The sequence below is a fragment of the Myxocyprinus asiaticus genome, chromosome 26 (genome assembly GCF_019703515.2).
Source record: "Myxocyprinus asiaticus isolate MX2 ecotype Aquarium Trade chromosome 26, UBuf_Myxa_2, whole genome shotgun sequence".
NCBI lineage: Eukaryota > Metazoa > Chordata > Actinopteri > Cypriniformes > Catostomidae > Myxocyprinus > Myxocyprinus asiaticus.
The window spans coordinates 23,817,042-23,830,770 of record NC_059369.1 but is presented as its reverse complement, the minus strand read 5'-3'; the positions used below and the strand labels follow the sequence as shown (position 1 = coordinate 23,830,770).

General features: G+C 37.5%; 2 protein-coding genes across 4 annotated transcripts in view; one reads left to right on the top strand and one right to left on the bottom strand.

The window, feature by feature from the left end:
- Positions 1–6,913, top strand: part of LOC127417051 (cortactin-binding protein 2-like) — a 77,294-nt gene extending 70,381 nt beyond the window's left edge. For 2 of the 3 annotated variants that reach the window (XM_051656742.1, XM_051656741.1), the window contains 7 exons: positions 1,954–2,132; positions 2,273–2,478; positions 2,893–3,072; positions 3,202–3,253; positions 3,351–3,462; positions 4,389–4,535; positions 5,752–6,913. In XM_051656742.1, coding sequence (XP_051512702.1) covers positions 1,954–2,132; positions 2,273–2,478; positions 2,893–3,072; positions 3,202–3,253; positions 3,351–3,462; positions 4,389–4,535; positions 5,752–6,012 — 1,137 coding nt within the window. In that variant the 3' untranslated portion in view covers positions 6,013–6,913. The remainder of the gene's footprint in view (positions 1–1,953; positions 2,133–2,272; positions 2,479–2,892; positions 3,073–3,201; positions 3,254–3,350; positions 3,463–4,388; positions 4,536–5,751) is intronic. The other variant, XM_051656743.1, reaches the window with a different exon arrangement.
- Positions 6,914–6,971: 58 nt separating this feature from the next.
- Positions 6,972–13,729, bottom strand: part of LOC127417053 (cystic fibrosis transmembrane conductance regulator) — a 37,606-nt gene continuing 30,848 nt past the window's right edge. Inside the window, exons 21-27 of the mRNA XM_051656744.1 lie at positions 13,368–13,468; positions 11,484–11,711; positions 9,453–9,608; positions 9,263–9,352; positions 8,783–8,955; positions 8,366–8,471; positions 6,972–7,825 (exon numbers count right to left, since the gene is read on the bottom strand). Coding sequence (XP_051512704.1) covers positions 7,613–7,825; positions 8,366–8,471; positions 8,783–8,955; positions 9,263–9,352; positions 9,453–9,608; positions 11,484–11,711; positions 13,368–13,468 — 1,067 coding nt within the window. The 3' untranslated portion in view covers positions 6,972–7,612. The remainder of the gene's footprint in view (positions 7,826–8,365; positions 8,472–8,782; positions 8,956–9,262; positions 9,353–9,452; positions 9,609–11,483; positions 11,712–13,367; positions 13,469–13,729) is intronic.

Genomic DNA, 13,729 nt, shown 5'->3' with positions numbered 1-13,729 from the left:
TGACTTTAATGTAAGCAGTAGAATTTTGTGTGCGATACGGGATGTGACCGGTAACCAGTGAAGGTTAAATAGGATGGGAGTAATATGTGCAGATCGTTTAGTAGTAGTAAGTTAGTACTCTCACAGCAGAATTTTGAATATATTCTGTATGACAACATGGGTGTTCGTTAGTCCAGGGCTCAACAATAAGGATATTTTTTTCTACTGGCCCAGTAATATTGCTGATGTTTTCACCGGCGGCCCCACAACAGTTTTAATTAAACCTTGTTTAAAAAAAAAAAACACTTAGGTTTTTTTAATACACAATGGCCCAGATTTACTAAAGGTTTGCTGATAATAAAAACATGAGCAAACTTGATAGCATGCACAGAACAGGTCTGAGCTGATGTACTAATGTAGTCTTTTAAGGATCGCCTTTTTCAGATGTGCAAAATAACATGCCTTGGCAATTTTTGCACATTTCCCCGAAATGAATATGCAGTTTAGAGGTGTGCCTCCAAATGCACATAATAAAGGCCGGTGTCGATGCAAATGAAACAAACTGCATTCACAAAACGATTTATCAAGTCTTTTCAGAAACGGAAACTGCGAGAGCAAATTAATACGAATATAAGGCAGGTATTCTTTTGATTTACACAGTGCATCATGTCATTGTGGCAAAAAAGAAATTCTGAGATCGGACAATACAAAAAACAACCATTGAATGTAAAATTAAATCATTTGTCATGAAAAAACGGTTTTGTTTAGATACTTTAGAACTCGATATCATAACTGATAACATCATACAACTGCTATAATTCTTACATAAAAAAAGCCTACTGACAATTTATACCCAAATTATGTCGTAAAGCATGTATGTAATTTCTGCACCATTAGTGCCACCAAAAAGTATTCCAAAAATAAACGTTGTTTTCAAAACAGCTTTCTGAACACACCCCCCATCTGCCGTTGGTCAAAAAAAGAGGTAGTCCCAGCCCCAACTCACGCCATTATGTAACACGCCAAAAGTTACATACTTCGTCTTAAATGCTTTAAACATTGTTTTTAACTGGCGAAATATTTTAAGTGATAGTTCAATTCAGTGCTCGATTGAAGTGGGCCGGCCGGTGTGCACCAGTATGGCAAACAAGTGTGTCTGACTCCCGCGAAACCAGCAGTGAGCACTGGTTCTCTCCCGTGCAGCCTCTGTGTTTCGCTCGAGCGCAACTTTAACATGGTCAGGGTATTGGCGGTTTGAAATTCACATTACGTTGTAGTGTACATCCATGGTGCGATGGCTTAACGTCTACATAATTGTATTTTCTTCTTTGTGAATTATAAGATAAAATGTCATTCACAGGTATTCTCATACTCTTACAATTGCTAAATAGCAGGGATTTCATTATTATTTTGTAGAATCCTATAATTAAATATATTTATGAATAAATGGCATATTATATTGAGTAAAAATTGCACGTTATTTGGAGTCTTAGTAAATAAGGACATATGTTTATAATTTGCAATAATATCTGGAAATTTACATATGATAATACCTGTTAATTCATAAATACACTTTTGCTGGAAAATTGCATATTGTGATTTGTTTAGAATTTTCATTCAGTGGTAATGATTTTTCCAAGTCCATTATCGCAAATCCTTCTCTGAATTTTGACAAAAGCTCATCTACAATATGTTAGGCAGCTAGATAACGTTACTTTGGTGACATATTAATTCTGCAGAATTCACAATAACAAAGATCTATGCATCACAGGAAACCAAATGTTTCAGTGTGGAAGGCATAAAAATTCACTGATCAATGAACGTAAGAAATGGTGACAAGTTCAACACAGCGATCAAAACGGTTCCATCAACACACCCAAAACTCTCTCACACTGGCTCTGGGCCATCTGACCACATTTGAGGTTGGATTTTTCCTCATATCGTGTGTTTGTTTGTTTTTCTGTGGTTGTGCAGACTCAAGGCCAGTGCTGGACATCTGATGAGCCCATACACAAAACGCTTTCTTGGGTGTGTTCAGTCTGGCACCAGCTCAACGCCTGCCTCTCGCATCTTGGGACCCCTGAGGCCTTGTTGGGACCCTATTTCTTCCTCTCCTGCCCTGTGCATCCAGAACAGACCCAGACAATTCCCAAGTAAACCAATCTAATTTGATCTTAATTATTAATTTCTTTCTCATGCCATTTTTATATGCATTGTAAATGCGCATTGTAAGGATTTTATGTAAATAGTGATGTATATCTTTGGATTTTTGGTTGGGTTTCTTTGTATTAAGGTGGTTGGCAAGGCTTTGGAATTCAGTGATAGCTCCACGTGTCGAGGATGCTGTAATATCTAGAGTAACAGCCAAGCGTTCTCCCTCCCAGCGGCGGTCTCCAAACAACAAAGGTCTGAGCCCAGGTCAGAGAGCCGTAGTCAAAGCAGCTCTGAATATCCTCCTGAATAAAGCCGTGCTACAAGGCTGCCCACTGCCCAGACCAGGTATAACACCATCAGCAGTTAAACATTACCAGTAAATCTTTCAGGACAGTGGAGCGGTATTTACATCGTACAGTCAACTGGTAATTTTCAAAAAATAAACACTGAAAGAGTGGTCAGGACCATTTTCTCACTTATTAGATGGCTAATAACCAAATAAATAAGCAAGTGGACATGGAATATTGATTTTGAGTTGAAATTATTTAATTGTGTGACAAGAAAGAGACCACAGAGTAACACTAGAGGCATGAAACTAGCACAGGTTACATAAGAAATCTGTTGCCTGGGACAACGATCAATTGTACAGTTTAGCAGTCATTGTATTGAAATATTTCACCGCAAAATGCTGCGATTGACCATTTAGAATCAAGTATTCCAGAGAACACCTCTATGTTTTTTCCCTGTTTGTATGGTTAGAGATTGACAGGCTCTTACCAGAGTTCCAAGGAGGATGTTTCCCACTCTCCACGTTTGGCTCCTACAGAAAAGGTGGCAGAAAAGGATGTGATAATGGTGCTTGGAGACGAGCTAATACCAGTCCAAGGAAGAAAGTAAGCCCCGCCCCTGGGAGGAGCTCAAGCTGCTGTTTGAGAGAAGGTGAGGTCAAATGTATTATTTATTTTGCAGTAAGAGCACCTCTGCTATAGTAACTATAATATAACATTAGTTTCTAATTTAGTTTTTCATATGTCAATGATTCATTGATTTTCTTATTTTTTTGTGTAGGATCTCTGGCTAATTTAGATGCTTGCCAAATGACAAATGCCAGTCATGCAAGGTCTGTCTTCTATGAGTGTGCATGTGTTTATACTACCAACAGATGGCAGTGTTACCTCAATAATAATGTACTGTACTGTGTGAATGTGTTTATGCAGACTCAGTGATGGAGTTGATGTTGGTCTTTCTCTCTACTCTGATGATGAGACTGATCTAATCAGGGAACTCCAGACCATGTGCTCTAGCAAATCTGAACCAGACATAAGCAAGGTAATCCACTGCCACGTTGCCACATACATAGATATATACACTTACACAATCATTGGAACATATGCGCCTATAGAAGTAGATTTTAAACTTTTATAGTATTATAATACTAGTTTTATTGTAATGATTTGATATCTCTAAATTAGTCTGTAAATGTACCAGTAAGTAGTCCATTTATATAACATCATACAGATGTGCTTGTTTACAGTAGGTACCATAACTTATTTTAGATGGTAATTGAACTGCTTAAATTAATAGTGTAATATATAATTTTTTATTTTGTTTTGTTTATTATGTTGCTGCTGTGCCTTTAAGAAACACCCACCTTTGTATGTGCCTTGTGCCCTAGACTTAGTGGGAAAAGTCGAAATTTTCTGTGGTTATCAACAACACACCACAGATATTGAGTTTAACTTGTACCCAGAACATTACTTTAAGTAGACAAACATGCTGCATAGTCGTAATTTTTGTCCCCTGGTCTCTGCTTGGATTTCTTTAAAAATAAACCCGCTTGCAGTTCTCTCAGAACTTAGATTATATAAAATTACAAATTATATCAAATTAAACCCTTCCCACCCTCCCCATCTCCGAGCAACGCTCATGAAATGAGGGCGCTCCAACCGACCTCCAACCCCTTTAAAGAATCTGTCTGGCGATCATGATGCTAGGACCCAAATCTTTATGTGCCTATTCTCAACGTCGGTGACCGCCCCATCGCCCAAAATACAGAGTCTGGGGCAAAATGAAAGCCGAGTGCCCAATACATCACATACAAGACTCTGAACTCCTGGATCTTAACACACCCCCAACTTAGAACTGTCTGTTCTAGCTACCTTGTCTGGCAAAACAGTCTGGGGAAACGTAGCATACAGCCTTGCCGTTTCTAGGATTTTACGAAGTTTGTTAATTTCTATTTTTACCTGGTACAGATTGCTCTCTCTAAAGAGGACTTCATCATGCCTCCATACTCGAATCAGCAGACACCTCACAGGAGTGATGGTGAGGTTACGCAGCCCCAGAAACACCCTGTTACAACATACAGTGTTGTGGATATAGCCCATCCTCCACCACAGAAGGCAAGTCTTTGAAAAATCACTGTGTAAGGTGTGTTTTTATATAGTTCACCCAAAAATGAAAAGGTACTCACCCTTATGTTGTCCTAAACCCATATGCTGTTACAACTAATATGACAGTTCATAATGCTCAGTGGCTGTAAATTTCCAAAAAAACACCATAAAAGTATCATAACAGTAGTCCATACAACTTTATGCGCTACGTTCCAACACTTCTGAAGACATACGCTAGATTTGTTGAGGAACAGACTGAAATTAAGTCATTATTCACTTATAATCCTGCTCTCCTGTGAAGCTATCAGCTTCTATATTGTCCATATGGTCGTGTAGCTTACATTTATGGGGGTTTTATCTATTTTGGAGCTCTTGGTCACTATGAACTTTTGCTGATGTTGCTGTATGTTAAAGGAATAGTTCACCCAAAAATGAAAATTCTCTGATTATTTACTCACCCTCATGCCATCCCAGACATGCATGACTTTCTTTCTTCTGCAGAACACAAATGAAGACTTTTATAAGAATATCTCTGCTCTGTAGGTCCATTCAATGCAAGTGAATGATGGCTAGTACTCAGAAGGTCCAAAAATCACATAAAGGCAGCATAAAAGTAATCCATACGACTCCAGAGGTAAATCCATGTTTTCAGAAGCACTATGATAAGTGTCTGTGAGAAACAGATCAATGTTTAAGTCCTTTTTTACTATAAATCTCCACTTTCACATTCACCCTCTTCTTTGTTTTTGGCAATTCACATTCTTTGTGCACATTGCCGCCTACTGGGCAGAGAAGTTACAGCAAAAAAATACTTAAATATTGGGTTTCTCACCCACACCTATCATATCGCTTCAGAAGACATGGATTTAACCACTGAAGTGGGTTATTTTTATGCTGCCTTTGTCCTTTTTGAAGCTTCAAAGTTTTGGCCACCGTTCACTTGCATTATGTGGGCCAACAGAGCTGAGATATTCTTCTAAAAATCTTTGCTCATGTTCAGCAGAAGAAAGAAAGTCAGACACATCTGGGATAGCATGAGGGTGAGTAAATGATGAGAACATTTTAACTTTTTAGGTGAACTATCCCTTTAAATAACAGCACACACATTTGAAACAACATTATGGTGAGTAAATAATGACAGAATTACCTGTTTTTGGGTGAACTATTCCTTAAAAATTATGTTTTGTTATGTGTTTATTTAATATATTGTTTTGTCTGTGGAAAGACTGACAGTTGTCACACCTCCACTCAGCGGTTGACAAGGCCCAGATCTCAACTGCCCATCCCAAGCGGCAGAGGGGCTCAGCAAATGAACACTAGCAGCAGCAGCAGTTCCCTTCAAAGTCAGGGCAGTAACTTGAGCAGAGCCTCCGTGAGCAGCAGAGCAAGGCAGCCCCCACCCCACAACAACACAAACAACTTTACACAAGACCAGATCTGGATCCTGGACCCAAACTGTAATGAAAGCTACAGTAATCAAAGATAGACTCCTCCCACTGCCCTCCCATTGCCCTTAACCGGTTATCGCCCTCTGTGTTGTGAAGTTTGGTTACAGGCAGCATTTTAGTATTTGTAAATGTTGTCCATACTTGTTACACTATATAACATTGTGTACTATGGGACCATAGTTTTAATATATTAACTGTTTAAGTAAAGAACTTTGACAAAAGTAAGATAATACAAAAAGTCTAATACAAAAAAAGTGCTTGAACACTTTTGCCTTTAAGGTAAAACATTTTGGATCAAAGTTAAAGCAGGTAGTCTTTTTGCTCTTTAGTATTTTCAATCAAGTGTTTTATGTTTAAATAGGTGAACGGTGAGTTTTAGAAACTGTCAGAATCAGGGTTTTACCAAATATGTGTAAATAAGAACTGGGAACTTAAATGTTATATAGATTAGTGTGTGTGTGTGTGTGTGCGTGCGTGCGTGCGTGCGTGATATTACGCTTGTACATTGGAGGAACGTGAAGGGAAAATGAGAACTGTATATACTGTTTGTAATATTACATTTTGGTTTGTATTTTTTCACTCGTTTCAAAGCAAACAGAATGTGGCAGTAATTACCGGCATTGCAAACACAGGATATTTAGTTTTATTTGTTAAGCCATAATTAGTATTTTCGATTACTCTCATGCGTGCTCAGTGACTGGCTTGACCCCAACTATAAAATTTGAAGTGGCACACATTACTTGTCCATTTGTCTTCTGTATTGAACTGTTAGGATAAACAAGTATTCTTTTAAATTCATTATTGTTCATATGTACAGAAGAGATTATTGTCGACCTCTGATGTTTAACTGTATTATAGTTGTCTGATGGGGTTAAGAGAAATTGTCCTGTTTCCTCCAAGCACAATAATTAAAATGCACTATCCTAGACATCAACTTCAGCCCTTGGTTTTCTTCCTTAAAACATCCGCACACACACTTGATGCTACTAATTTCTTTATTTGAAACTGAATAATTCAAAACGATTGAACCATTCAGCTGTAATAGTTTATCACCTATGTTTTTGTGTCCTCTCCCCTGAATCTTCTCTGGCAGAATACAATATAAGGTAAGAGCAGCACTGCGGTCATTCCTGATGACACAAAACCCACTTTAATTAACGAGAGGAGAGAAACGAAGTCTTGAAAAATATATTTGTTTTACAGAAAAGACTTTAGCTTATATTTACACTTTTAAAAAAAAGTCAGAAATTCCTTTCCTAGTTCCATGACATGTCTAAAGAAATTAGACCATAAAGAGTCATTTCATTTTCATGATTCATGCCAGACCAATTACTGCACTTTCAAAAGAATGTCAGATATAGTCTCAATAAATTAAATGTTAAGTGAAATAAAAGATGAAAATGTTTGACATGATCAACAAATAGTTACATTATAATGATCCTTGCAGTGTTCAATTATTCCTGACCTCACTAATATACATCGTGATAGGCTATGGAGTACCACCTGTGCCTTCTACCATACATGTCTTGTTCAAAACAATCTCCCCCTCAAATGTGTTCCAAAGATAGGCCATCCAATATAATGTACTATTTGAGACCTTTATAAAACAGCTTGAGTTGGAAGTTCAATTTGAGATGCTCAGAGGCGAGTGTCTTGGATATTGTCCTCTGCCTCCTCCTGGAGCGTTTGAGTAACAGAGCCGAGTTTGGATTGAGGAACGCGCATGCTTGAATTCCGGCGGGGGAAGAGTTTGAGCCGGTCAGCTGAACTTATGGCCTGCTTTAGATGACTGGTCTCATTCAGCAGCCTCTGAATGGAATCGTAATTCTTCACCTGGCCTTTCTCCATCATCTGTAGCACAAGAGATTTAAAGAAGAGGTGAAGAATACACTTAATATTTAAAAAAAATGAACAGTTTTTACCTACAGAAAAATGAAATTAAAGTTAAATGTGCTTTTATTCTAACCAACTTCTGCTACCAAGTTAAAGCTGCTGCAAGTAATTTTTGTTTGTTTATTTTAATGCCACTTATGAAATATCCCCACAACCTGGCAGATATCACTGAAGATCAAAAAGCCAATCATAAAAGTTGAAAGTGGTTTTCTGCCAATGGTAAAAGTTCAGGGCTCATTACAAACTACCTGTTTGTAATGGAAGATGGGAGGAGTGTTTGGGGAAACCTGTTTATAAACGTTTTATTCTGCAATTCCGTTGGGTGCCACTAGTGGTGCAGAAATCACTTACAAACAGCTTTAAATTAAATCAACCTCCATTTTCCCCCCTAGATGCAAACTCACTATAACAGTGAAAAAAAATGTGAAGAATAATTGTAAATAAGGAAATTGACATGAGCTGTGTTGATGGTAGAGAAAAGTAGAGCGAGAGTCTTACCAAGAAAGACTGGCACTCAAGTAGTGGTTCCACTTTATGTTCAGACAGTAATATAGTGCATTTGGAAAAAGACTGTCGTAGTGTCTTCTTTAATACCTTTATTGTTCTGAAACCAAAGACAAAGCACATCAACCATTACCTACTGTCCATAAAATCTAAAGATATTTAGCTTGGGTAGATTAATAGTCAAGACATTTTGAAACAGCATGTACATGAATTTTATAGATCGAAGATCATTATTCATAATAGATGCTCAATCCTCTTATCTGACAATCCTTTGGAACATACAGTACGATCAGTCAATTTGCCAGTCTTTATTTTCAATACTATTTATTCTAACAAAAATAACCTCTTCAGGCTTCAATTATGTTTATCCAGTTTTTCAGAATTCATTTCATTAATGCCATTGGTACTCACATTGGATCAAGGTGGGCACTAGGCTCATCCAGAAGGAGGATGCGAGCTCTGCTGAGAATGGAGCGAGCCAGACATATGAGCTGTTTGTGGCCATTAGTCAGTACGTAGCCTCCATATTCCAGCTGAAAGTCCAGTTTATCAGGAAACTGTTCAATCAAGGACTTGAGACCAACCTTTACACAAACACAGCAGTGAATTCATTATTCAAGTCTTTATTAAATAGCTTGTGAGTCAGATTTAGATGATGAACAATGAAAGGGCTCCTTCTATTAGAATTAAACATCAGAATTGTTGTCATCAATAATCTACACACCGAAATTATAACCACAAATCTCTGCCCATTATAGTATTGCCACACCAACAGCTGTAAAGCCAATGCTGCTTTAGTCTAAACTGCACTAGCAAAAAAGGGTAATCAAACCACTTGGCCTCGAGTCACTGACCATTGCTCTGGACTCCTGCAGCAAAACAAAAACCCACCTCCTCAACAACCCGCCACAGCTCCTCATCACAATGGCAACCATAAGGGTCCAGGTTCATGCGGAATGTTCCCGTAAAGATGAAGACTTTCTGTGGTGGTATAGGTGGAGACATTTCAAAAATAAAATGTGAGAGACATCAAGTTATGAGAGAAGAGATAAAACAAGAGATAAGCTTTTCCCAAAGTTACCTGAGGCACTACTCCAAAAGCTTTTCTCCACTTCTGAAGCGACATTTTGTTCCAGTTGACTCCGTCAATGGAGATGTCCCCATCTGTGTAAACCAGCTTTAGGAGAGCATTGAACAGAGTGCTCTTCCCAGAACCTGTTCGGCCCAATATGCCCACCTGAAGAAAACCACTTTATCAAAATCTAGCCTTAAATTTCACAGTAAAACTGTTCTGGATATTGGAGTGCATCTACAGCAATACATGTAATGCATTCTATTGTAATGGATGACTGGACTTATGTAGGGTACAATGGGGCTAAAGGCTCCACAAGGTAAAAGGCTCCATTGAGTTCATTTTTTCTCAAAACACTAAATAACAACAAAAACTACCTCAGTGCTTTCCTAAACACCTGTTTGTCACTATACACTGGAAAATGTTCCTGTTTCATGGGATCTTTGTGTGTGGTGTCTAAAGGTTGATTCTATATATATTATTTTTTAAAATGTTGCAAATGTATGTAGCTCATGAATATCTGTGTGTGTGTGTGTGTGTGAATATATATATATTAATTACTGTCCAATAAGTGAAAGGCTAGTATTTGGGGTAAAAAGCCCCCCTGTTGCAGGGGTTGTTGCAGGCCCCTATAAAACACATTGTTTTTTTTAAAAGTGGGGCGAATAGATTTGTTATGAAAAAAGTACAAAGTGGGCTCACACTGACTCATCCAATCATAATAGAGATTAGTTTGTTTATAGAATACTTGAGATGTAATAAAATGCCAAATGTGTTTGAAATGAACAGGAAATTTTGACTTTTTCTGAAGCAGTTATTTTGAGTAAGCATCATCTTAATTTGTTACTCAAAAAAAGCATCTTGCTGTCTAAAAAGTATTTGTAAAAGTTGACAGATTGTGCCCAATAACTATATACACTATATCACTATAAACCCCCTGGGGATCTTTTAAGTGATGGAGCCTTTTACCCCATGTGGTGGGTAAATGGCTCCCTCACCACCTTTTTTAATTTAACTAAATTTTAATAGAAACAAAAGCAAATGATGTTGCTCATCAATATTCAATACAAATAAATCAATTTCTTGACCTTGATACATTTTGTGACCAGAAAAAAAGCTACATTTCCTTAAGGGGTGCCTTTAGCCCCATTGTACCCTACTTCCTACATGGATTTCATACAAAATGCATCAAAGAAACTCACAAAGCACATAAACAATCTCTCTGACATCTATGAAGCTAAACACACAGTACAAGACTTTGCAAAACGAGAATTTCACACTTCAGCAAATCTGCTGTCTGTTTCCAAAATGTGTTACCTATAAAAAAACAAAAAAACATAGCACAATTCAAGCTACAGTATATGGTAATATTGTGCTTAGAGACTATTTACCTACAAAATGCCCCATTTGAATATACATACGCAACAAAGCAAAGAAAATCATTTACATGATATTTTAAATAATCTTAAATTAAATTATAATTTTAAAGTTATTCTCTGCTTTTGACATCAAAAGAGGCTTGCGCATAACAATGCACACATTGGATAAACCAGTAAGAACACAGATAAAGCTGTTTACATGCATCGTGAAATTTGGGTAATTGGCAAAAATCTACCCGTGTCGATCAGGTTTTTCTTAAGCCGTTTATGACCGTACACCGAGAATGGAAAGCCACTTAATGTGTTTACATGACCACACGCGTTGTCTGGTTATTACACATAATCGATGTAAGAATGTGCATGTAAACACGCTTATTGTCAGGTTGTTTCAAACCTGAATTACTTCTCTCCATGGAAGACAAAACGAGAAGTTAGGCAAAATGACACCATTCACTTTCATTGTATGAAAACAAGATACAATGAGAGTAAATGGTGACTGAGACTAACATACTGCCAAACTTCTCCTTTTGTGTTCCATGGAAGAAAGACAGTCATCCAGGTTTGGAACAACACGTAAGTAAATGATAACAGAATTTTCATGTTTTGTTGAACTTTAATCTCTTTAAGTGTGGGAATTGATACAATAGTGGCTTGTACGTACCCTCTGTCCACCTTCCACAGTGAAGGAGAGGTTCTTAAGGACAGCATGACCTGCTTCTGTGTATTTGACCGTAACATTCCGCACATCAATTTGACCGTGGTTGGGCCAGCTTGTGTCAGGCCGGGCATTCACATTCTCAGTAATCAGGTCTGAGCCTTTGCTTCGGTGCAGTTTGGGTGTCTCAGACGGTAGGTCGATAAACTTAAAAACCCGGTCAACAGAACGCATCTGGAGGAATAAGGATTAGAGGGTTATGATGTCACCAGGTCCACTGAAGCCCAAGCTGCATGCGGTTTGTTTAAACTTTAAATGATGCCTGACTTCTGTGTTTGTGTGTGCTAAGGGAAGCAGTATGAGTGCGCATACAGTTAGTCTGTACATGTGCCACAGGCAAAAATGAAGAGCCACTACATTTGCATAACAGTATCATTGTAACTATCCTCCTGATTGGGGTATAGTGAGGGGAAAACAAAATGTCCTGCACCTTGATAAGCCCCATCAGTTTTGCACTTTGGGAAAACTGACTGAAAAAAACTCACTCATGCAATATTTTTCACAGTGTTAGAGAACAGGACAATTTCTGCACTCAAGTACAACTAAAAAAACAAGCTGGTATGCATTTTTTTTTATTTTGTGATGAAAAAAAAATACTTTACTGTTAGTCACTACAGTATGTGTGTGGGTGCGCTACAGTGTAGCTAATCTACAGTCAAGCTATGCTTTTCAAAAGTAGCCACGCTACAAGCTAATAACAAAAGTAGCAAATACACTGAAGCAACTTAAGGAAGGAAAGCTTTTTTTTTTTTATAAATAAAACTATGTATTATATAATAATACAGGTATTAACATCTTGAACTAGTTAATTTTCAAGAAAAGCTTCTCTCAGGCTACTTTATAATAGTTAGGGATAGGAAAAATTCTGTCATCATTTACTCACCCTTATGTTGTTTTAAGCCCATATGACTCATCCATGGAACACAAAAGGAGATGTTAGGCAGAATTTAAGTCTCAGTCACCATTCACTTTCATTGCATTTTATTTTCCATTCAACAAAAGTGCATTGTGACTGAGGCTGTCAATTCCTAACTTTCACCTAACATCTCTATTTGTGTTCCATGGAAAAAAGAAAGCCACACACGTTTGTAACGACATGAGGGTGAGCAAACGATGACAGAATTCTAATTTGTATCCCTTTAAGGAATATTCTAGATTCAGTACAGGTTAAGCTAGATCGACAGCATTTGTGGTATCATGTTGATTACCACAAAAATTTGTTTCAGCTTGTCCCTCATTTTTTTACAAAAAAAAAAAAAAAAAGCAAAAATCAGGGATACAGTGAGGCACTTACAATGGAAGTGAATGGGGCCAATTTTTTGGAGGGTTTAAAAGAAATGTGAAGTCTATAATTTTATAAAAGCCCTTACATAAATTAAGAATATTTGAGCTGTAAAGTTCTTTAAATTGTTGATTTTTGGGTCGTTTTAGGGTTTACAGCATTACATCATCATAGCAATGAAGTTGTAAAATTGGCTATAACTTTACACAGAAAAGGTTAGTAAGCGATTTTATCACACTAAAATCATATTAAAGCACATATTGTTTATGTCTTGTTGCTATAATTTTGAAAGAGTGAATATTTTAACGTTTACTGATTGGCCCCATTCACTTCCATTGTAAGTACCTCACTGTAACCCAGATTTTTGCTTTTTATTAAGAAAAGCAGAGACGAGTCAAAAAAATTTTTTTGTGGTAATCAACATTATGCCACAAATACTGTCCATTGAGATGAACCTGTATTGAACCCAGAATATTCCTTCAAGTTAGCAGCATCACTGCTTTTTAGTTAGTATCTTCCTGTTGCACTAAAAATAAAGATGCACTTACCATTCCGTCTACTGCAATGCTGGTGGCAACACACCACTGGAAGGTGCCTAGAATGAGCATTGCCAGGCATATGATGATACCAATCTCACCCGGTTTATCCTCTGTGGAATAATGCGTGCACACACATACATACATGCGCCAAAAAGCAAGTATAAACATATAAACACAAGTACAACAGTACTAACAATGACCTCAGTACTACACTTCAAAGACATTTCCAAGCACTGCTCTCAATTACCTCTTAATAAAATCAATTGTCTGTAAAACTCCCTAAATCAAGCGTTCATTGGCTTTTTGGACCCACCAAGCCCTTCTTACATGAAGAACCCTCAAATAAACAGTGGCTCACTCGACATGCTCTG